The 23682-nt window shown below is 45.0% G+C and overlaps 1 protein-coding gene across 2 annotated transcripts in view; it reads right to left on the minus strand.

Annotated features, from left to right (window-relative positions):
* The window catches only part of PCSK2 (proprotein convertase subtilisin/kexin type 2), a 282136-nt gene that overhangs the window by 20250 nt on the left and 238204 nt on the right, over positions 1-23682 (minus strand). For both annotated transcript variants that reach the window (XM_035005804.1, XM_035005803.1), the window contains one exon: positions 16960-17135. In XM_035005804.1, coding sequence (XP_034861695.1) covers positions 16960-17135 — 176 coding nt within the window. The remainder of the gene's footprint in view (positions 1-16959; positions 17136-23682) is intronic.

Consider the following 23682-nt stretch of genomic DNA (forward strand, 5'->3'; position numbering starts at 1 on the left):
AGAAGCAGGCCCCCCACGGAGCAGGGACCCCCCCCCCCAACCGATGTGGGGCTCGATCCCAGGACCCTGGGATCATGACCTGAGCGGAAGGCAGATGCTTAACCATCTGAGCCACCCAGGCGCACCATTGCTCTTCTTTTCAACCACGTTCTTATTGCCTATCTTTTTCTTTTCCTGCTCTCTGTCTTCCAGGACTATTCGCTCTACCTCCACAACCCAGGAGTGGCCATTCCCTCTGGCTTCCTATGTTCTGACCCTGGGGGCAGGAGGACTGGGGCTCCCCTGTTCCCCTGCTGGCCCGGTGGGCAGAGCAGAGCAGCCATGTAGATGGGGGGTGGGGGCAAATGTATAGCCTCCCCTCTCTCCACAGCCTGGCCCAGGATGGCTCGGTAACCCTCTAGGGGCGAGAAGACATATTGCTGTGGCAGGAGAAGTCTGTCCCTGCGTGGCCACCAGGGATCTATGGTCCTGACTCAGCAGCTTAAGGGCAGAGATGCCAGAAGGCTCGGAGATGACCGGGTTATCTCCAAGATCTGTCTGCCGCCTGACAATGAGAAAAGACATTTCGATTGCTTCTAACAGGACTTGGAGTTAATTAGCCCGTGATTGACTGAGTCGATACATCAACAAAGATTTATTATTCAGCCACCAACTAAGAACGGTCCGCAGCGTCTTGGTAAATCTATACTGGAAAACTCTATCGAAACCAGCAACTGCTCTCAGAAACCAGGACAGAAAGGGAAGTGTATCATCCCGACAGCTGGTGCAGGGGATCGCGCTCTCAAACAGACTCAGACTGGGGCTCAACGTCAAGCCGTGGCACCCAGTGAAAGCGAAACAGGTGTGAATCAGGGTAAATGGGTGAAGCCCACCAAATGTGGAACTTTCCCCAGACCCAGTCCACAGTTGGGCTGCTAGTGAGACAAAGCACCCTTCACTAAAAGGAAATCAGCAACAGAAGCGTTGTCACCGTGGTGTCGAGTGTGTGGGAGACGATTGTGACTCTCATTTCTTGGGCTTCTCTGTATTCATGCCCCCTCTACAATATGACTTTGCAGTCCTGCCTGCCAAGGGGAGGGGTCTATTTTCCACCCCTTGAATCTGGCTTCCTGTCTTTGCTTTGTCCGAGAGAAAGTGGTAGAAAGTAGTGCTGTTGTCAGTTCCAAGCATAAGTCTCAAGAAGTTCTGTATATATCTGTTCTCTCTCAATTCTGTTGCACCATGGAACAAACCTGAGTTAGCCTTCTGGCTGATGATAGACAGAGCCCAGTCAAGATTCACTGCCCCGGCAGACAGCCAACGCCCAGCAGATGTGAAGGAGGCCACCCCAGACTAGCCCGTCTGTAGTTCACCCTCGAGCTGGCGGCAGGTGCACTAGTGAGACCAGCTGGGAGGAGCTGAGGCTGGCCCAGATCGGCAGAACAACCCAGCTGACCTAGAGACCCAGGAGTAGGATGTAAATGGTAGTTATTTTTAACTACTGAGTTTTGGGGCAGTTTGGTATGTGTGCTGGCTCACTGATGCACAGAGTGCAACTGTCAGCCTATTTCTGAAGAGTAAGCAGCAAACATTAGTTTTGCATTGGACCTGTCCACTGGGACCTGGGCTTCCTAGGAATATTAAGCTTTGTTTTCCTAAGGGGTGTGTGTGTGTGTGTGTGTGTGTGTGTGTGTTTGCGTGTGTGTTTGCATCAGGTAGCAATAGTTACATCCATGGTTCTAATGATTGGGTGTCAGCACCAACCAGTCCCCAAATAGTCTGGGGACAGTCGCCCAGGCAAAGGGTATCTATGATAGGACTAGAAGTGTGTCTCTCATAACCGTGTGGGATGGGTCTGTTATTGGTACACCTCATTTTCTTGTTAGAATGATGCCCCAAGATCCAGTTCTGCTCCTAGCTTTTACTAAACGGGAGCTGGGCAGAAACTGAGACAGAACAACTATGACCTGTGTTCCAACAATAATCAATTGGACAATACAGCAGAAGAAACTAAGATGATAATCAGAAGAAGCACTATTATGGTACTTACTGTATGCCAGGAACTTCTCTAAATACTTTATATATTAACTACAGGTTAATCCTTACAGTAAGCCTACATGCCGCACCGTTTATGTTAGCCACATGAAGGATAAAATACTTAGAAACTCATGAAACTAAAAAAAGAAAAAAAAGAGCTATTTGAGTCTTTTCTTTTTTTTCTTAGTCTAGCTAAAGAATTAGTCTAGCCGTCAAACTTGTTTATCTTTTTTAAAGTAAAAGTTTTTAGTTCTGCTGAAACTTTCTACTGTTTTTCTGGTCTTTATTTCACTTATTTTTGCTCTGCCTTTTATTATTTCCTTTCTTTTGCTATCTTTGGGCTTGTCTAGCTCCTCTTTTTCTGGTTCCTTGAGGTGTAAAGTTAGGTTGTTTGAGATTTTTCTAATTTCTTAAGAAATATATGTGTTTATTGTTATAAACTTTCCTCTTAGAACTGCTTTTGCTGCTTCCCACAAAATTTGATATGATGCATTTTCATTTTAATATGTCTCAACATAATTTGTTTTCCTTTCGATTTCTTCTTTGACCCATTGGTTGTTTAGAAATGTGCTGTTTAGTTTCTATATATTTGAAGATCTATTCACTTTCTTTTGGTTGACTTCTAATTTCATGCCATTGTGGTCAGAGAAGATATGATGTGATTTCAATCTTCCTCAATTTGCTAAGATTAGTTTTGTGGCCTCTCTTATCTCTCCTGGAGGATGTTCATGTGCACCTGAGAATGTATATTCTGTTGTTGGATGGAATGTTCTATATATGTCTGTTAGGTCTATTTGTTCTACAGTGTGGTTCAACTCCAGTGTGTCCTTGATTTTCTGTCTGCACAATCTCTCCATTGCTGATAGTGGGATATCGAATTCTCCTACTGTTATTGTACTGTTGTATATTTCTCCCTTGAGATTTGTTAGTATTTGCATAATATATTTTGGTGCTCCGATGTTGGGAGTGTATATATTTATAATTGCTATTATCTTCTTGATGTACAGAGGGTCCCTGACTTAGGATGGTTTGACTTACAGTTTTTCAACTTTCTGATGGTGCAAAAATGATACACATTCAGTAAAAACCATGCTTTGAATGTTGAGTTTTTAATCTTTTCCCGGTCTAGTGATATGCAGTATGGTACTCTCTCTTGACGGCAGGTAACAGCAGCAAGCTGCGGTTCCCAGTGGCAACGTGATCACAAAGGTAAGCCATTCTGTACCCATACAATCATTTTGCTTTTCAGTTTCAGTACAATATTCAAGAAATTACCTGAGATATTCATCTCCTTATTATAAAATAGGCTTTGTGTTAGATAATTTTGCCCAGATGTGGGCTAATGTAAGTGTTGTTAGCACATTTAAGGTAGTCTAGGCTAAGCTATCATGTTTGGTAGGTCAGGTGTATTAAACACATTTTCAACTTATATATTTTTTTATTATGTTATGTTAATCACCATACATTACATCATTAGTTTTTGATGTAATGTTCCATGATTCATTATTTGTGCATAACACCCAGTGCTCCATTCAGTATGTGCCCTCTTTAATACCCATCACCAGGCTAACCCATCCTCCCACCCCCCTCCCCTCTAGAACCCTCAGTTTGTTTTTCAGAGTCCATCGTGTCTCATGGTTCATCTCCCCCTCCGATTTCCCCCCCTTCATTCTTCCCCTCCTGCTATCTTCTTCTTCTTCTTCTTTTTTTAACATATAATGTATTATTTGTTTCAGAGGTACAGATCTGTGATTCAACAGTCTTGCACAACTCACAGCGCTCACCATAGCACATACCCTCCCCAATGTCTATCACCTAGCCACCCCATCCCTCCCACCCCCCACCACTCCAGCAACCCTCAGTTTGTTTCCTGCAATTAAGAATTCCTCATATCAGTGAGGTCATATGATACATGTCTTTCTCTGATTGACTTATTTCGCTCAGCATAATACTCTCCAGTTCCATCCACATCGTTGCTAATAGCAAGATTTCATTCCTTTTGATGGCTGCATAATATTCCATTGTGTGTGTGTGTGTGTGTGTGTGTGTGTATACCACATCTTCTTTATCCATTCATCTGTCGATGGACATCTTGGCTCCTTCCAGTTTGGCTATTGTGGACATTGCTGCTATAAACATCGGGGTGCACCTACCCCTTCGGATCCCTACATTTGTATCTTTGGGGTAAATACCCGGTAGTGCAATTGCTGGATCATATGGTAGCTCTATTTTCAACTTTTTGAAGAACCTCCATACTGTTTTCCAGAGTGGCTGCCCCAGCTTGCATTCCCACCAACAGTGTAGGAGGGTTCCCCTTTCTCTGCATCCCCACCAACATCTGTCGTTTCCTGACTTGTTAATTTTAGCCATTCTGACTGGTGTGAGGTGGTATCTCATTGAGGTTTTGATTTGGATTTCCCTGATGCCGAGCGATGCTGAGCACTTTTTCATGTGTCTGTTGGCCATTTGGTTGTCTTCTTTGGAAAAATGTCTGTTCATGTCTTCTGCCCACTTCTTGATTGGATCATTTGTTCTTTGGGTTCAACTTATATTTTTAACTTGTGATGGATTTATCAGGATGTAACCCTCTCATAAGTGAGGAAGATCTGTATTGACTCCTTTATCATAATTATATAATGACCCACTTTGTCCCTTGTTACCAATTTTGTCTTGAAGTCTATAGTGTCTGATGTATGTATGTCTACACCCACTTTCGTTTGGCTACCATTTCTTGGAGTATCATCCTCTGCCCCTTCACTTTTGAGTGTATGTGTTTGGAGCTGATAAGAGTCTCCTGAAGGCAGCATACAATTGGGTCTTTGTTTTAATCCATTCAGGCACTCTGTTCCTTCTGATTGGTGAGTTCAATTCATTTACATTTAAGGTGATTATTGATATATGAGGACTTACTATTGCCATTTTATCTTTTGTTTTCAGGTTGTTTTGAGTCTCCATTGTTTCTTTTTCTTCAGTTTATTTACTTTTTAGGTTGGTGGTTTTCTATGATAATTTGCTCAGTTCCCCCGGCCGCCCCCCCCCCACCTTTTTAAGTGTTTTGTCTTTGCTCTAGATTTTGTTTTGTAGTTCCCACGAGGTTTGTATAAAACATCTTATAGATAAAATAGTCCTTTTTATGCTGATAACAACTTATCTTCATTTGACTATACAGGTTCTTCCTATCCCAACTGACATATGGATTGAACAATGCCAGGCGCAAGACATACAGTGCTGCTCCAGTACCTCCTGCCCCAATAAATATGAAGAGGGGGATCAAGCTCGGGTGCTTCTTGGCCTGACTGATGATCTGGTGTAACATGGTTGCGACAGAGGCCTCCTGTCCAGGAGAAGAAAAAACCAAACGTGGAAGGCCCAGCACTAAGTAATCCCTACGCTGAGGATGAATGGACGTCCTATATTTACTTTTAATGCTTTTCTCTTTTAAACTTTATGCTACAATCATTTAACACCCTATTCTAAAAGAGGGTTATAGTTTTGACTCTATCACTTTATTAAAACTCTGGGGTATTTCTGTCTTTTCATTTTAGGTAGAAGAGCTCCTTTCAACATTTTTTTTGTAAGGCAGGTCCGTGGTGGTGAACTCCCTCAGCTTTGCATTTGCTTTTCTCCTTCATTTGGAAGGGTCAATTTAATGGATAAAGTATTCTCGGTTGGTAATTTTTATCTTTCAATACTTTGAATATCACATTTCACTGGCCTGTAGAATTTCTGTTGAAGAAATCTGCTGATAATCTGTTGGGGGTTCCTTTGTAGGTTATGTTTTTCCTCCCCTCTAAACCCCCCCAGTTGCCTTTAAGAGTCTTTCTTTATCATCAGTTTTTGATAGCTTCATGATAATATGTCTTGAAGAGGGTCTTCCAGCATTCAGATAGTAAGGTGACCTATTAGCTTTGTGGATCTATTAGCTTTGTCTAGCTCTTTTCTCAGGTTTGGGAAGTTCTCAGCTACTGTTTCTTTAAGTAACCCTTCTGTCCCCTCTCCTTCTCTTCTCCTTCTGGTATACCCATTATTCTTATGTTGGTTCCCCTAGTGGAGTCTGATAGCTCTTGTAGGGTTTCTTCGCTTCTTAAAAATCTTAGTTCTCTCTCTTCTTCCACCTGAACTATTTCTGGATTCTGATTTTCCTGCTCATCTATTCTCTCTTCCATCTGATTTGCTCTATTTTCAATACTTTCTAATGCATTCTTCATCTCATCTACTGAGTTCTTCAGCTCCAGAATTTCAATCTTCTTGGCAAAGTACTCCCTCTGTTAATTTTATTCCTGAGTTCATTAAATTGCCTTTCTGAGTCTTCTTGGGGCTTGATGAATTGCTTCATAACAGCTACTTTGAGTTCTCTATCAGTTAGATCCTAATCTTCTGTGACTTGGAGATTGGCTGCTGGAGAACTGTCATTTTCTTTTGGTGATACCGTATTACTGTGATTTTTCATGGTGTTTGATGAGATGTGCCTCTGCTGGCGCATTTGAAGTAGTGAATACCTTTCTCATTTAGGTAAAGTTTCATTTACTTTGATTTTAACAGTTCAACAGGTTGGGAATTAAAGGCCTTTCTTTTGTTTTCCAGCAGGTGGCGATATAGCACAGATTTCCCGCCCCCCACCCCCACCCTCTTTCTTCCCTAAGAGCTTTATGGCTGTATTTGGGAGCACACACGTCCATCCTCCACCTGCTCTTCTGGAGGGGTCACTGAGGCTGTCATAGTTACTTGGGCACGAGCATCATCATCAGCGCTGAGGTTGCCAGGGTTGCTGGGGCTGCTGCCAGGGGTGCCGGGGTCACAGGGGCTACTGCTGCCTGGGGTTGCTGGGGATACCTTCGTCTCTGGGGCCACTGCCACTGCCAAGGTCACTGGGGTTACAGGCACCACTGCTGCTGCTACCCCCGTTCTGCTGCAGCTCTCTTGGTTTTGCCTCCTCCACAAGGTCCAATCCACCCACCTTCAGAAGTAAAGATGTTAGCTTCTCTCTGGAGTCCGGTGTGCTGTGCAGAGGAACCCCTGTTGGGCTATGGATGCCCTACTTGTTGTAAATTAAAGGGGAGAAACAAAGGGAATGACTCACGCTGTCATGATGCTGACATCACTCCCCCCCGCCCAAAGTTCTTAAAAATTCATGCAGATTTTGTATTTTAGTATATATGCTGCCGAAGCGAGCACCAGATTTTGTATTTTGTTCGTAATATAAAAATAATGTCACAAATTGCTTACCGTCAGCTAAAGTAAAGTTCTAGCCAGAGACTGGTGCTGTGGCTCTATGTATCCCCGCCCAGCACATCACCAGCCCCAGGGGGTGAAAATCCCACTTCGGGAAGCGTGGGGCTAATGCGAGCCCGTCCTCCTGCTCACCAGTGCGTAGTGATCTGGGCGAATGACCAGACCAGGCCCCCACCCAACTGGTGTTACCTGCTTGCAGATACTAGGGAGGCAAGCCTGTTATAACTTGCCTCTTCCTGACCACTCAGTTGTACTAATTTTTTATTTTCCAGTCACGTTGACATCTTAATACAACATTGACATACTTAAAAAAAAAAGTTATTGCATTTTTTATTGCAAAAATCATATTTATTATGGAATAATTGAAATCTAGACCCTGAAGAGGAAAATAAAAATCCTTTATAATCTTCCATGAATAGAAAATCCCTGGTGATATTTTGTGGATTCCTGCCAGTTTAATATACAAATGCAAAGTATAAAGACAGATTTAAGAATGAAATTAAGATCATAAAATATATCCACTTTTGTGGCCCTGCTTCAAATGTATTTTTGCTATTATATTATTAACATTTCCTGTTATAATTAAATATTCCTCTATGCTGTAATTTTTATTAGTCTTATTAAATAGCCATTCCATAATTTATTTACTCCTTTTCTTAGACATACATGGAAGGCTGTTTCTAAGTTTCTAAGTTCCAAATGAACATAATTTTATATATGTCTTTGTATGTCTGTTTATTTCCTTAGGCAGAATTTCTTTTCTTTTTTTTTTTTTTAAGACTTTATTTATTTATTTGTTTGAGAGACTGCTGGCATGCACGAGTGCAAGTGGGGGGAAGGGCAGAAGGGGAGGGAGAGGGAAAGAATCTCCAGTCAACTCTGCACTGAGCACACAGCCTGATGTGGGGCTTGATCTCAGGACCCCAAGATCATGACCTGAGCAAAAACCAAGAGTCTAATGCTCAACCGACTGAGCCACCCAGGTGCCCTAGGCAGAATTTCTAAAAGGGGGAATTTAGGGTAAAAAGGAATGAATGTTTGAAGATTCTTGATCCATATTCCTATGCTTCTACTCTTTATAGAGATTGTTAACAATTTATTTTTTTTTACCAACAATGTTTAAGAATTCCACAGTCAACCCTTGTGGGTCAAGATTTAGAATCATACATTTTAAAAACTAATTTTGCCAATTTGGTGGGCAAAAATGGTACCTTGTTGTTTTGAGTTATATATTTTTCCATGACCAGTAGAGTTTATCTTTTTGCAACCTTATTGATCATTTGTATTGTTTCTTTATGAATAGCTTAGCAAAGCACCAAGCCCCAAAGATATTATCCTTTGCCCATCTTTTTCTTTCATCTTCTTTTTATTGATTTGTTAGAGCTCTTTCTATATTAAGGATCTTAGCCAAATTTCTGTCATTTATATTACATATGTATTTACCTAATCTTTTCTTTTATATATTGCATTTTGACTTGCAGAAAATTTCCCACTATATTGCATAAACCTATTATTTTTTGCAAATACATATTTTAACTACCACATAAAACAATGTACTGATTTACAAATACTGCCTTTCTGCACTCATAGCTCATTGAACAATTTTACCCACACTATTCACAAACATCTTTGACATTTGTGTTTGTCCTCACTAGATCACTGGTTACCTTTTGAGTCACATAGCAGTTTTTCTGGGCTCATTGTGGTAGTCACCGGTGCTATATGGCATATATTTCTAGCTGTCCACTGTCTGGGTCCATGATCCCTTTGTGGTTGGGTGGGGTCTTGTAAGCCATGTTAATGAATGAGGTTTGAGTGGGAGTGGCTGATACATAGTGTCATTTCTAGGCTGAACCATTTACTAGTCAGTTCCAGATGCTGCAGAACACCCTTTTTCCCTCTGCACAGTGATTAGCAATGTCCCAGATGTAAGCTCTGTTCCCCGAGAAACTGTGATAAGCAGAGCCCCCTACTGGCCATGGTGATGTGTAGCTGAATGAGAAATCAACCTTTGTGGTTTGAAGCTTCTGAGCTTTGGGGGCTCTTTGTTACCACAGCATAATGTAGCCTCTCCTGACTGATACAATTCATCATGTTCGCTTCCATTTGCCTTCTAGCAGATATAGCATTAAAAGAAATCTGTGTAATGTAGTCCCTGGAATTTTTATCCCAAGCCACAAGTAGCCATCTGTATAATATTAGAGCAGCTGCTGTTTTCATTTTTCCTGAAATGTGTATTCTTATTCTTGACAACTTATCCACCTACTGAATTGCTTTTTATTTTGGGGGATGAATAAAAACCTTCTAATCTGAAAAATGTTAAGCACAACAAAAATAGAGTGAATACTATAATGAATCCCCATGGACCCATTGCTGAGCTTTAACAATGACCAGACCTGCAGAAATTTTGAAAGGTTTTATGTAGTAATATTTATTACTTATTTTGGTAAATATTTTCCCCTTTGCTTTTATGCTTAGAAAGTCCCTCTCTGTCACAATATCAGTGATTGAATTACATTCCCATACAGCTCTTTATGTGTTCATTATTTATCACTTCTATTCTTTTCTGTACTCAGTGTTGGAGGTGGTGGTGAATGCACAAAAGTCCTTCAATGGGGACGATGGGTCAATGGATCCTCCTGTAAAGAGCTAGGCTTACTTTCAGAAAGCTACTTGCGACACCTATAGGAGAAAGGGGTTGGCCCCAGTTTATGTTCCTTCAAAACCAGACACTGAGATAAGGACCAGGGAGTAGTAGTTAATTTGGGGGGAGGTGATCGCAGGAAGCATATGTTACGGGCGGGGGAACATGAAATGGGGAAGGGAGAAAAGACAGCCAAGTGTGAGCTGATGAGCAGGTTCTCCCTGTGGGAGCTGGGGTCAGTCTCTCTGGAGAGCCCCTGGGACCTGGCCACCAGGACAGTGCAGGTGGGCGGTTGCCCCTTGGGTGTTAACTCCTCATGGCTGGGACTGTGTGCGCACTGGGGAGCACACTCCAGCGATGCCTTGCAGGTCCTCACACAGAGGAGCGGTGAGAGGCTGGCTGGCTGGTGAGCAGGATGCCACGGCACCAGGACCACAGCGTCCGCCTCGTGTCCCCATCAGGTTCCCCGGGGAGTTCAAGAGTGTGCTGGGGGTGTCACGGTCTCCAGAAAAGCCAAACAGAGGACGGCACATTGCCCTTGGCTTCTGATTATATCCTTCACTCAAGGCTACGTTTAATGGCGCCTACTGTAGTCACCTCTAATTACTACCTGTTTTGCCACGTCTACACTCTGGAGGGAAGACCCTTACGCAATGCTGTCTCATTTCTAGCAGGATCCAAACACACCATGATGAACCTTCCTGATGTCACGGGAGTTCAAATGGGTTTACATTCATGTCAATCCCTCAAGCTGGTTGGGGTTTTCTCTGGGTTCGGGTAAGTCACCACCACCAACACGGCCACAGGGGGAGTGACCGAGTGTTGGCGGTTTGCCCGGACTGGGGGGTTCCTTGGAAGTGGGACTTTCAGTGCTAAAAATGGGAAACCAAGATGGTTGGCCATCCCACCTCAGGCTGGCCAGCACTTGAGAGGAATCACCCAAAAGCCACCAACCAGCCTTTTCTTCCATTTCTCTTTATCACAAATGAAAGGAGGGACTGTAACTGCAACCATCATTTCAGACTGGATCGCAGACTCCACACTTTGGCAGCTCCTGCCCAGTTGTGAACCTTTGCTTGGTTTCAGAGCATAAATCAGGGCTCATGGAGTGTTCCTGAGAGCTCCTTGGCAGGAGGCATCCATTGCCTGTCAGAAGCCCCGGCACTCGCTGCCACCATGTCAGACCCACTGCTCTGATTAAATTCCAGCAGGCTGCACTAACGCTTTGCTTCACCAATGCCCAATTTATCACTGTCTCCCTGGGCAGTCCGCTGCCCCCCTTGCCTGCAAGGTGCCTTTCGAGCCACCGTTTTGCAAGTGATCCTTCTTTTGTACATTCCAGCCCGAAGAGCTGGGATCCATGCTTCTGCCCTGCTCAATCCCGCAGGGACTGCCTGATAAACAATCAATGCTCTGTCTCACCTGTGCCTCAGCTTGTGCCTGGCTTGTCTTTAAATATCCCTGAGATGCTCCTTCCAGTAGCAGCCCTGAACCATGATTAATAAGAGGTTGGGGTATAGAAATCAGAGCCAACCACAGACATACCACGGTTGCCCTCGGTAGCTGTACTTCCTCAAGATGTGGAAAGAAGTTCATGAACCAACTGTCACTTTCAAGGCCCTCTAGTGTTGTCTGAATGCCCTTTCTGGTTGTCAGGGCAACATCAGACCCTGTGATCCTACAACACGTGGCTCTGTTACTCCACCAGTCTCTGCAAGGCCTGCGTCTTTCTAACCAGCAAACACATCACCCTACTGGTCCTTTATTATCCAGATAGCAAAGACTCTAATCCTCAGATTAGGTTTTCTCAAACTGCACTCTGGAGACTGTAGTAGGCGGCAGCGGGTGTAAGCCCACATCCCTTAGACCTTCCATGCACTGGGCATTTCCAAATGCCAGCATAGGCGTCTCTTTGTAGAAGGGCTTTCTCCCAAGAGCCTGTTCTGCACACCTGCCCCTGGGCCAAAAGTGCTGTGGCATTTATGTTGACCATGACTTTTACCCCAGCTCCCTTGCCATTGGCAGGGATGACTCCAGGGCATGTTCTGCATGGTTTTCCAGTTTCCCAGTGGGATTAAGCTCCAGTTGTTCACAGTGGTAGCTGGCCTGGTAACACAACCTTCATTGGCCCCTTTCTTCCCTGTCATACCTCCCCCTTCACTACTGGTGTTCCCTTTGGCTCCCAAAGCAACTACATGAACTCAATCCTTGTCTCAGGGTCTGCTTTTACAGGATCCCAAACTAAGAAAGACGTCAGTTATTGGATATCTCATAATTCAGGGATCTATGACTGTCACCTTCTTCCCATATAAAATGTGAGAAATGCTTTTATTGTATGGTCAACATGTAGACTATAAAGATGAAAAAACAAATAAAGGGAAAAAAGTTTCCTTTCCTTTTCTCTTCTCTGCTCCTTGCTGCCTCCCTTAAGTATTTACTGAACAAATATAGGAAATGCAAACTCAGATCTGTAAGGAGCCGGGTAGGTGATGTTTATGTGCAAAACAGAGGTCATACAATTGGGAGTGGTGGGGTCTGTGGCAAACAGCACATCCCCAAAAAGGTCCCTCAGCCTTCTTTTCCTCTTCCTCTTTCTTTATCATTGCTATGTCTGTCAAACAAAACCTACCCACAGGATGCTAAAATTCAAAGACAAGCGTAAGACCTACCTTTGCGTGCTAGGTAATTATCTGACTCTTGTTTAGATGGAGCTACATTTCCGAGGTGGACTTCCCTTTAGAGTAGACCAGATAACTGAGAGGAAATCTCTGCTCGTGTATAATACACCATCATGCACGAGATTCTACCATTCTGTCCAAAGAAATGTCACCTTGAAACAAGGAAAGAACCATTCCCACAGCTTGGGGGAAAGTCTAATGAGAAATCATGTATTTTTCATCATACTCACTTCACTTTCTAAAATATTTACATGCTGTCATCTGAAGATAAGTCATAACAATTTTTCTCTTCGAGTTTTGGCACAGTTGGCATACTTTCCAGAACAATCACACTTGAAAGGGCCTTTCTAGTTGTAGCAGGGGAGGCTACAGATGGAGGAGAGAGAAATACCCGGACTTGAGATGTGGGGAACAGTTCAGAAGTCCATGGAAAATGACAGGAGCCACTTGGGAATGTGCTGCATTGAATGCCATGCGCGTTGTAAATTCAGACTGAGGGCAGATGTCACCTACATGTCTCTCTTTTGGACTTGGGTGTCAAAAAAATGCTTCTCAGTGGAAATCCCTGTCTGCTGGGGAAGGAGGACATCTGCCAAGTGTTCCCAGGGTATTGTCACCTGGTCCTGGGTCCTTGGATGTGCAACCATTTCTCTCCAGCCACACAGTGAACAATGCAATAAGCAAACAAGCTGTTTGTGTGTCTAAAGTTTCATCCTAAAAACTCCAGAGGGTTGAGGCACTGAAATGGGGTGGCGGCACCACCTCTTACCCCCACCTGCCGATCCTGTGGGTAAGTCCCTCTGTAAACGGTACTGTGCCTTTCAAATGTCAGGGGCCCCCTGTGGCTGTCTCAGATGGGCTGATGCTGATGGCATCATGGGAATTGTTGCAAGCTTCTCCTTTGAGGAATGATGTTAGAGAGTGAAGGAAGGCTGCTTCTCGAGGTGCCAGGTGAGAATAAGTTGTAAGTGGATCAATGCTCAGCTATCTTAGTTATCTGAGAGGGAGCCAGTTGACATCAAGGGTAACTGAAAAAGTGACCATGTTGTTTCTGCACTGCTGGAGTCTGGCCAAATCTCTCTTCTAACCCTGGAAGGTGCATGGTTTCTAGGGCTGCTGTAACAAAGTATGGGTGGTGTAGACCACAGAAATATATTGTATATTGTATATATAGCTGTTCTGGAAGGTCAAAGTCAAGATGTCGGCAGGGTTGGTTCCTTCTGAAGGCTGGGAGGGAGAATCTGTCCCATGCCTCTCCCCTAGCTGCTGGGGGTTTCCTTGGCTTGTAGAGGCATCATCCTGATCTCTGCCTTCATGTTCTCTGGCCATTGTTCCTATGTGTCTGTGTCCAAATTACCTTTTTTAATAGAGACACCAGTCATATCAGATTAGGAGCCCACCCTGCTCCAGAATGACCTTGTCTTAATTAATTACACCTGAAATGGCCCTATTTCCAGATAAGGTCACATTCTGAGATGGGGGAAGGGTTAGGATTTCAACATATGAATTTTGGTGGTGGTGGGGAACACAATTCCACCCATAACAGAGGAGAAGCATATGGTGTTATATTTCTATTGAGACTTCTGAAAGAATTCAACAGTTCAGAAGAAACTTCTCCTTCAGAGCTCTACAAAGCTGTGCGAGGGTGCCAACTGCCACTTGATGTTACCAGAATGGAAAAGAAAGGGGCTCTGTTAGCAACCTTCAGACTGACTTCTGACCGTTCAAGTTCTAAACTTGTCCAATGGAACCACATTTGCTAGTTTTGGAACCTACCAGAGAGAGAAGTGTCTCCCCTAGTTTGGGGCCAAGATTCCCCCTCAAGCTTGGGGGTGCTGGGGGAGATGGCAGTTGGAGTAGAGCCTGACAGGTTGTGACAAACGAGGCTGCTGATGGGGTCCCGTCCACGCAGAAGTAGCACATGAACATAAGTCCCAAGGAAGAGGAACAATGGATTCAGAGAGGGACACACAAAGCCAGTGAGAGACAGGCACGAGACAACAGCCAAGCCCTGTGATTGTGGGAGCCCCATGGGGATACCCACACACTCTGTGGCCAGAGTCCTGCAGCTATGTTGGATCCAGAATGTTTGTCTGGTCCCAGCTTGTATGAGGTCCTGCTCGAATCCATCCCATTGCCCTAGTCCTTCCTCGTGCATCCCTACAAGAAACCCCTTAGGTTGAGCCACCCGGGCCTCTGCTCCTGCAGCTCAGAGACAAACCAGAGTGTTTGGCTTGGTCATCAATCCCTTCAAGGCACCACCAGGAAGGGGACGCACAGTGCCATCCCAGAAAATGAGTCACTTCTACTGCTCTTTCCTAGTCACTAGGGGATTTTTAAAACCACGTTATCTTGTGGTCTTAGTATCTTAGGCTTACGAGATATGTATTCTAGAAATCATTTAGAGCAGCACCTCTCAAACTTGAGTGCGACTTTGTTAAAATGCAGACTCTGATACATCAGGTGGGTGGATGGGGCTGAGGCTCTGCATTTCTCACAAACTTGTGGGTGGGCCAGTGGCCACACTGTGAGAACCATTGATGGGGACTATTTTACTGAAGAAGAAAGTGAGGCACGGAGAAACTAAGTGACTAGTCCTAAGTTCTGTGGCCAACAAGGGACAGGGATTGAGGTGAGAACTGGGATGTCTCATAGAAATAGAGAGTTACCAGGGGCTGGGGGCTGAGGGGTAAACAGGACTGGGGAGACTGTACTTAGGTTCCAGTTATAATATGAGTAAGTTGTGGGATTTAACAGTGACAGTAGTTAAAAATAAAACAAAACGCAATGTTGGCATCTTGTAACACTTTAAAACAACAACAAAAAATAGCCTTCAGTGGTCCACTCTAATTTTCTTTAATATTTTTACCTTTCTAAGCTACTGTTGACTTTGGGGTGTTTTATACACATACCTATTTTAGTGATATAAATGTATAAGTAATAAGTTCATGTGTATTTCACATAGACTGTAAATAACTTAAACATAAACAGAATAGATGCATTTTGCAGTTCACTTATAATAGTGCTAGTTTATATATCCAAACATGGCTATAACCATTTCATCCATTTGAAATTGGTCAAAACCCAAGAGGCAAACTTTCTAAAAATTCCTAAAATGCACTTCCAAAAGTGCATCTACCACACCTGACATACTTGTCTTTCCCTCACTTAGGACCTGGTGACTTACTCCATGCACCACTGTTGTAATCTTGGGAAATGTGATTCCCATGTCCACGGCTGATTAGACAAGCAAACTCAAAGCACAGAAGGGGCATCACTGTCACCTGAAGGCAAGTCTAATCTTGAAGACAAGACTAAATAAGACAAAATGACTAAGTACTCTGAGTGGTTGGTGTTGTGGCACCAATGGTGAGTAATTAGGCACATCCTAAGGGCACTGGAAGACACAACAGTCTGGCAATTCAAGTCTGGAGTCTTCCACCTGTGGTCCAGGACTCTTGGAGTTGACACCAGCCATCCCCACTGTGCCCTGAGTTCTTGACCCACAGAATCCACAAGCCTAGTAAAACACTATGCTTTATACCACAAAGTTTTGGGGAGATTGGTCAAGTGTCCATAATGACCTGGATAAACACCAACCCTTCCGGGGGCACTTCCCAGTGCCAAACACTGGCGTATTTATCTCATTGACACGTTACAATGATCCCAGGAGAAATGTATGATTATCACCATTGTACAGGCAAAAAACAGTGGCGCAGGGAGGTCAAGTCATTTGTGGATACACCCAGACATTGAGCGCCCTAAATGGGACCTGAACCCAGAAGACTCTGATCCCGGGGCCTAGCTCATATCTTATGGGAGATGACCCCTGCCCTGAGATGGTAGGGAGGGTACTTCTTTCCTCGAGCATGGGCCACTCACTGGCTACCTTCCCTTTGGGGGCTCTGCCTTGGTCTCTTTTCCTTGGCTCTCTCCATTCCTGGGCTAATCTCAGGGATGGGCATCCTCAAAAACCGGAGGCTCATATATGGCTCATAGCCCCTTCCGCACCCAGACCCCACTGCCTGGGGGCTGCTCCCAGCTGACGTGTGGCACAGTGGGGGTGCTAGCAGAGGCCCCCAGGATGACCCTCCTTCCTCCCCGCTCTTTCGCCTGGATTGAGCCAGCATCACTGTCTGAAGGCACCCCTGCCCCCTCCTCTTTGCCCTTTAAAGGAGTCCGCTCCAATAAAAGGCCCCACTAACCCTGTTTGGGGGTCCATTTCTCGGAGGCCCTGAGCTAAAGCACAGGGTGACAGCCCCACCTCTGCCTCCTTCCCTGCCCCTTACTTCACTCTCATCACCTCCTCTGGATACCTCCCACCCCCAGCGCCCCCCGCTTCAGCCCCTAGGTCCTGAACCTGGTGTCCGCAGCCAAGCCCTTCCTTACCTTGTTGACGCCGTCGGCCATGGCCTGAAGCGTGAGCTCGCGGGGCCCGTCCACCGTCTTCCCGTTGTCCGTCGGGCCCCAGCTGGCACTGTAGATGTCAATCAGCTGGGGCATGTGGCTGATAGAAGAGGCCTCGATGATGTCCGTCATGAACGGCTGGTCCAGCATCCGGATACCTGTGGTGCGGGCAGGGAAACACCACGTTTTGGTCGCCCAGTGCGCTGCACACGGGGTGGGGGGGGTGATGAGGGCTCAGGTCCTGGGTATGGTTGGAGGGTCTGCCCCCAGATGTCCTGGGGGACGCTGCGGAATCCCGAGTCCAACCTCAGGCTGGGTGGGCTCCACCTTCAGAGGATGAAGAAGGACTCACAGACCGTCCCGCTCGATCCTTTTTGGACTCCACCCACGCCTTTCGTTATGTAACTATTTGAAGAAGTTGTCCCCCACCCCCGTGCGCAAACTTGACTAGAATTTCTAATGGAGAGAGACCACCTTTGTGGTCTGAAGAGATTCCTGGATAAGTCTTTCTAAGTGGAAGCTCAGCCTTCAGCGATTGGGTATTGACTGGGTGGGGGCGGGGGGGGGGGCAGTTTCAGGGGGGAAAAAAACCCCCGGCCAGGACGGGGGGGGGGGGGGGGATGAAATTGATATTAAATATTTCAGAGTAAATCCTAGAGATTAGGGGGCAGAGAGAGGGGCAGGAACAGTGCAAAGATCCGGGGAGTCAGGAAAAGAGGACTCCAAGTTGCATGATAGCTGAGAAGGGGTTTTGGGGAGGACAGAAATGCAGAATGGGCCCTTCTGAAATATATTAGTAATGGGGTGCATGATACAGCCCCCTCCTCTTTCTCCCCTATGTCACCTTTGTAAAGTTTGTGCTCTTCCAACAACTTGTAGGAGTGACTCCTTGCTGGGACATTGAAGAGGAGCAGAGTGCTGCAGTCCACGATTGTGTGGGTAAACCTGAGCTGCACACAGGGATGCACAAGGGGGCACACTTGTGGGCACCCATAGTTTACATCACCGTCTGACTGTCCCTAACAAGTCTCTCCAGGGTTAGCGAAGTAGCAGCCAATGAGATGGGCACTTGGTCCCTCTATTACTACTCTCCAGACATTGCTGTTGGGGGCCATATTGTTCTCTGCTTCATACACTTTCTTTTGTGGTAAGGACCCTAGAATGTTAGAGCAGCTGACCAAGTCTTTCTTTCCACGGGAGTTATGAAGTGAAGGGACTGGGCTCTACACAGTCAAAACTTGGATCCTGACACCTCTTAACTATATTTACCATGGCCAAAGGACACTAGGACACAAGCATCACTCTCTAACATGGCACGCAAATCCATTCAAATAAGGACAAGCCAGGTTCTTGCAGGGCTTGTGAAATTGATACGAAACTGTCTTCTCTTGAAGGGTCTCTCCTTCCTCCTCAGTGTCCCATAGCCCACTCCTTGTGCCTGCATACACCTTCTCCCAATGCTCATCCTTCTCTGAGGCATTGTGTTCAGGAGGCATTTCCCCAGCAGTCTTTCTGGATCCAGTTCCCCGGCATCCCCCTACCCCCACCCCTTCCAGCACCATACTTTGGGCCTTCTAGTAGTATAATTGCTTACTTGTGAGTTTCATTTGTGCAAGGTGATTACAACCTAAAGTAAGCCTTGCTAAGACAGGCATCCAAAATAGGGTGGGGAGGACACTGAAGAAGCAAGGTGATGCACATCTCCTGTTTCCATTTTTGGAAGGACTTTTGACTTGTCAGTTGTAACTTATTGGTTGCACCTTAATCACCTCTTGGAAAACATCCTTTTACTCTGGACTGAAATGGAGATAACGTAGCATATGTTACTGAAGAGCCAACCTTAGATACTCCCTTTAACTCTGTCAGTATCAATGATAATTCTTTCACAACGAGCTATGGGACCTTGTGGTTTTTGCCTGTATAAGCCCACATTCCCTGCTTGCATTTTGGAGTACACGTTGCATGTCAGTTGACTCTGTGTCTCCCTGACTGCAATGCCTAAGACCCAAATAAATGCTTTGGTTGCTTTATAACTCTTCTTGGTCAACACATTCATCACTAGACAGCAAAAGCTCTGAGTTCAGAGCATGTCTATTTTGTTCTTTTCTTGGGTCCTAGGTGATCAGCATTATTTTAAGCTTGATAAATATTTGATGAATAGATGTATGGTATCATTACGTTAGCTGATTTTTTTTCCCTAACAGAAATGGCAGGTCCAGAAGAACAAATAATAACATCTTGAGATTTTCCACTTATGGGTTTTCTTTACCCATAAATCAGGTCACCATTCTTGCCAACAAATGTCCAATAATCACTTAGCATCCTTTCCCTTGGGGAGAAGTTCATACAGAATGAGCATAATCTTCGTTTTGAACTTTCTGGAAGCTAAGTTTTGTGTTTTTAAAAAAGATTTTATTTGTTTACTTGATGCAGAGAGCGCGAGTGAGCAGGGGGAGTGGCAAGCAGAGGGAGAGGGAGAAGCAGGCTCCCCGCGGAGCAGAGTCCGATGCGGGATTCCATCCCAGGACCCTGGGATCATGACCTGAGCCGAAGGCAGATGCTTAACCTACTGAGCCACCCAGGCGCCCCCTGGAAGCTAAGTTTTATGGTTCATTTTATAAGAGAGAGGAAGTCTAAAGCCTCACATTTTGCTTTTGGCTTCCCTGTATTTTATTTATTTTTTAAAAATGTATTCAACAATAGTACTCAACAGATCACAGAGTAAACCAAATAGTGCAGCTTCTTTTGGCCAGAAGTCGCGCCCACTTTGTAGGTAGGGAAACATCACAGAGAGGCTGGTTTTCACTTGCCTGCAAGGAGAAAACCCAAATGGTCTTGAACTTGTCTAGATGAGCAGAACTGAACAGCCCACTTCAGCTAGAAGGTGAGAGAAATTCAACCCTGCCGAAGTAGACCTGAACTGTCCTGCATGCCAACCAATGGCAACACTGAATTTCATCATCCAGCCAGAGTGGTGCATCCAGCCCTGCCCTTTACCCACTCTCTTTGCAGCTTTTGTCTGTCTCTTTTCCTCTTCCTGCCCTCCCTGGCCCCCTTTGTGCTGCACAGAACATCAGAGCTGGTGTGCATTAATCTTCTGACTGTTTCAGCGTCCAGGGAGGCAGGGGCAGCCACAGAATGGGAGCAAGGCTCTCATTCATATTCTGGGGCCAGGCGCCCGACATTCCTTTAATCTTGTTAAGCTCGGGAGGAATGAGGCATGCATTAATTGAATGAGATACAGTATTCATTTTCGCAAGCGACTGCACCATTTGTAGCCAAGACAGAGGCACAGGGTGACTCAAGGGTTTTCTCTCTCCTCTGTCCCTGGATGCTGTAGGAGCTACAGCGGGGCACGGAGAGAGAGAGAGACAAAGACAGAGCCAGGTAAGAAAGAGAGAACAAGGGAAGGCAAGAGAGTAAAGGTGAGAGGCAAAGGGAGAGAGGAAAGCCCAGGGTGGGCTAGGACTCTGTGTGTTCACAGTTGTAAAATGCTCTCCTGGCTGGTGTGATTCAATGGCATAGGGAAACACAGTGCGCACATCAAACACTTCTATCCCCCCACCATGAGGGTCTGATCACCGCACTACTGACCAGTGGGGACTCCGAGACTTCCTTCCCTAAGAGCTGCAAGGCCCAGGGATTTGAGTTAAATCCTTTCTACCTCTGCTCTTGTTACAAAAGGGGAACTTGTACTCCACACCAGCAAACACTGCATCTGCCCATGAACCTCAGTGTTGCTAATCACCACCTTTTTTGCTCGTGAATATAAATCGGCAGGCTGAGGCATGAATTCATGCTGACCTAAGGATCTGAAAACATGTTCATCATTGTGCTAATGTGCAATTTTTACTGGTTTGTTTTAAAATTCAGATAACATTATGGGAACTCACTGAAACGTTTTGAGTTCTATCGGCCAAATATGTGGAGGTAATTCATTGCCGGCAGCGAAATTTCGGGGTATTTTGATAATGGTCAACAGTATGGTTTTCAAACTCTTTTTCAGAACCGTTGAACAAAGGAGATCCCATCCCAAAGCTCGGTGCATAAATCTAGATGCTCTGACTTAACAAGGCAGGCAGGTAAGGCCGATGCTGCCTGGCCTGGCCCCACCCTGGGGTTGCTCTGAGGAACTCTGCGGAAGCCCAGGTGTGGTGCTCCCACCCTCAAAGTGCTACCTGTCCCCTCAGCCTGGTTATTCTCTACCACCTTGCTTTGGTTTGGTCACAGCAGCGATCTGATATTATTGTGCTGATTCGCTCATCGTCTGTGTCTCCTCTTAGACTCTAAGCTGTGTGAGGACAGGAATCCTGCTGGTTGCCTCACAGCTGTATCCCACCACCCACAGCAGAACCGGGTACATGGGAGGCAGCCAGCAATAACTGTTGAGTGCTGGAAGGGATTGGCAGTAAGAGATAGCATCTCCCAAGGCTTGGTGCAGTTTTGAGCTTTAATAATCTCAGAAATATAAATCTGACAAACTTCAAGAAACATCATTTGAAAGCTTCATTATTTATATTTGTTGTGCATTTTTTGGGGGGGTTGCAAATTTTGGACAATACATTTTTAATTTTAATTTTTTGTCTTATTCCCTTTGATTGAGGATGTCAAACACTGATTTAAAAATCAAAAGGAACAGGGGCACCTGGGTGGCTCAGTCGGTTAAGCATTTGCCTTCGGCTCAGGTCATGATCCCAGGGTCCTGGGATCAAGCACCTCATTGGGCTCCCTGCTCAGCGGGGAGTCTACTTCTCCTTCTCCTTCTGCCCCTCCCCCCCATGTGCTCTTTCTCTCTCTCTCTCTCTGTCTCTCAAATAAATAAATAATCTTTAAAAATCAAAAGGAAGAAAAGAATTAAGTTATTTTCCTAAAGAGTTACTGAATAAAGGCATTTTCAAAGTAAAAAACCTGAAATTAATCTTTTTCTTCAAAATTCATGAAAGTAAATAAGTGGGCAAAGGGAATGTAAATAGTTAAACCTCAAATATACATATCTTTGAAGTTATTAAAGCTTCAAGATGGCACTAAGATTTTTGGGACATGCCAAATGCATGTGTTTACATGTTATAGAGTATTTGCTCTTTAGGAGCCAGACTAATGGGAGCTTTCCTCTTTCCCTGCCATGTGTCATTTAAAGAGGGGGTAGCAACTGTGTCCATGACAACAGGCAACAGAAATCAAAGAGAGAGCTCATTTTAGAGGAAGATTCTCAAAGTCACACATATCCAAAGGTAGAACAGACTATGTTGGAAGGGAGTGAGTTTCTTGTCACTGGAGGTATGTGGCTCCAGGCTGGATCCAGGCTATCCCAGAAGGGCAGGAAAAGGGAAGTTGTCCAAGCATTTTCGTGTAGGGGCCACAGGCAGAATTTCTGGCCCAGGCTGTGCTGGCTGCAGGTTTATTCTACAGCTTACAAGCTGTGGGGCCCCAGTCTTGTTCTCTGTAGAAAAGGGATGCTAATATATAATATATATGTTATATGTATTATATATAATAATGTATAAGAAAATTGTATAAAGGGTTGGGTAAAGAGTTTTGTATTGTGTTTGACACATTGGAAGAGTAACTATGTGTTACTTATTATTATTATCATTATTAATACTACTATGTTGCTATCCTTAGGCAAGTGTCAGTGGGTGTTTGGACTAAAGGAATTTTGGGGCCCAAGATTTTGAGATTCTGATGAGTAAGTAGAAAAGATGAGCTCCTGGAAATTTACACACTCTTTTTGTAACACCTGAATGATAAATGGTGGATGGATGGTCATTGTGCTTGATAGCCTGGAGCTGTCTGAGGTGTGGGTGCAGAGGGGCCCCTTTTCTCTTTTCACTGATGGGCCCAGGAGCAGCTCCTACTGGTGGTGCCCTGGGAAGGGAGGGAAGTGGGGAGAGGGTGTGAGAAGGCCCACGTCTCCTTGGAACTAATTTGATTGGGATGAAGCAGCAAAGGTGAGATGGTGCTGGTAGAAGAGGAGATAAATTTGCTTCCTGGTAGAAATTCTATGAGCTTTGGGTCCTTAGATCCTTAGGCCCTTCATCTCATGACTCCATTCATCCATCCATTCTTCATCTAATAATTAATCTCTACTGCTTATCACTGGCCCTTCCTTGTCTTTATTCCTTTCTTGCTTTCTGGCACTCAGCAAATAGGCTTTGGGCATCCACTGTGCCCCAGATCTTGTTCTCGGTGCTGAGGTGAGAGAAAAGAGACATGGCCCTTGTCCTCATGGAGACTGTTGTCTGCCTGGGGAGAAAGATACTGATCAAATCACCATGCACAAGAATACGTCCAGTAGCTGACTGTAGTTAGTGCTGGGAGGAAAGAACTCTGCATGCTTTCTCACGTGTGGATGAGGAAGCTGGTCTGGGAGGTGATGTTGGAGGAGCAATGGGAAAACGGAGAAGAGGATGAAGAGGTGTGGCCAGGTAAAGCCTATGGGGGAGGTATTCTGGGCAGAGGGAAGAGCAGATACAAAGGCCCATCAGTAGGAGTGTGGCTACACTTCCTAATTTATACCTGCTAGGTGGGTTTATGTAAATTATATTTACCTAGTGACTAATCATGTATGGATGGGAACTTAATATACGATGAAGGTGGCACCACAAATCAGAGGAACAGGATGGATTATTGAATAGATGGTATCAGGGACCCTGGTTCACGTTTGGAGAAAAATAAAACTGGGTCCCCAGCCACCACGACATACAA

Source organism: Mirounga leonina, unplaced genomic scaffold, assembly GCF_011800145.1.
Source record: "Mirounga leonina isolate KUSES-001 unplaced genomic scaffold, KU_Mleo_1.0 Mir_150, whole genome shotgun sequence".
Taxonomy (NCBI): domain Eukaryota; kingdom Metazoa; phylum Chordata; class Mammalia; order Carnivora; family Phocidae; genus Mirounga; species Mirounga leonina.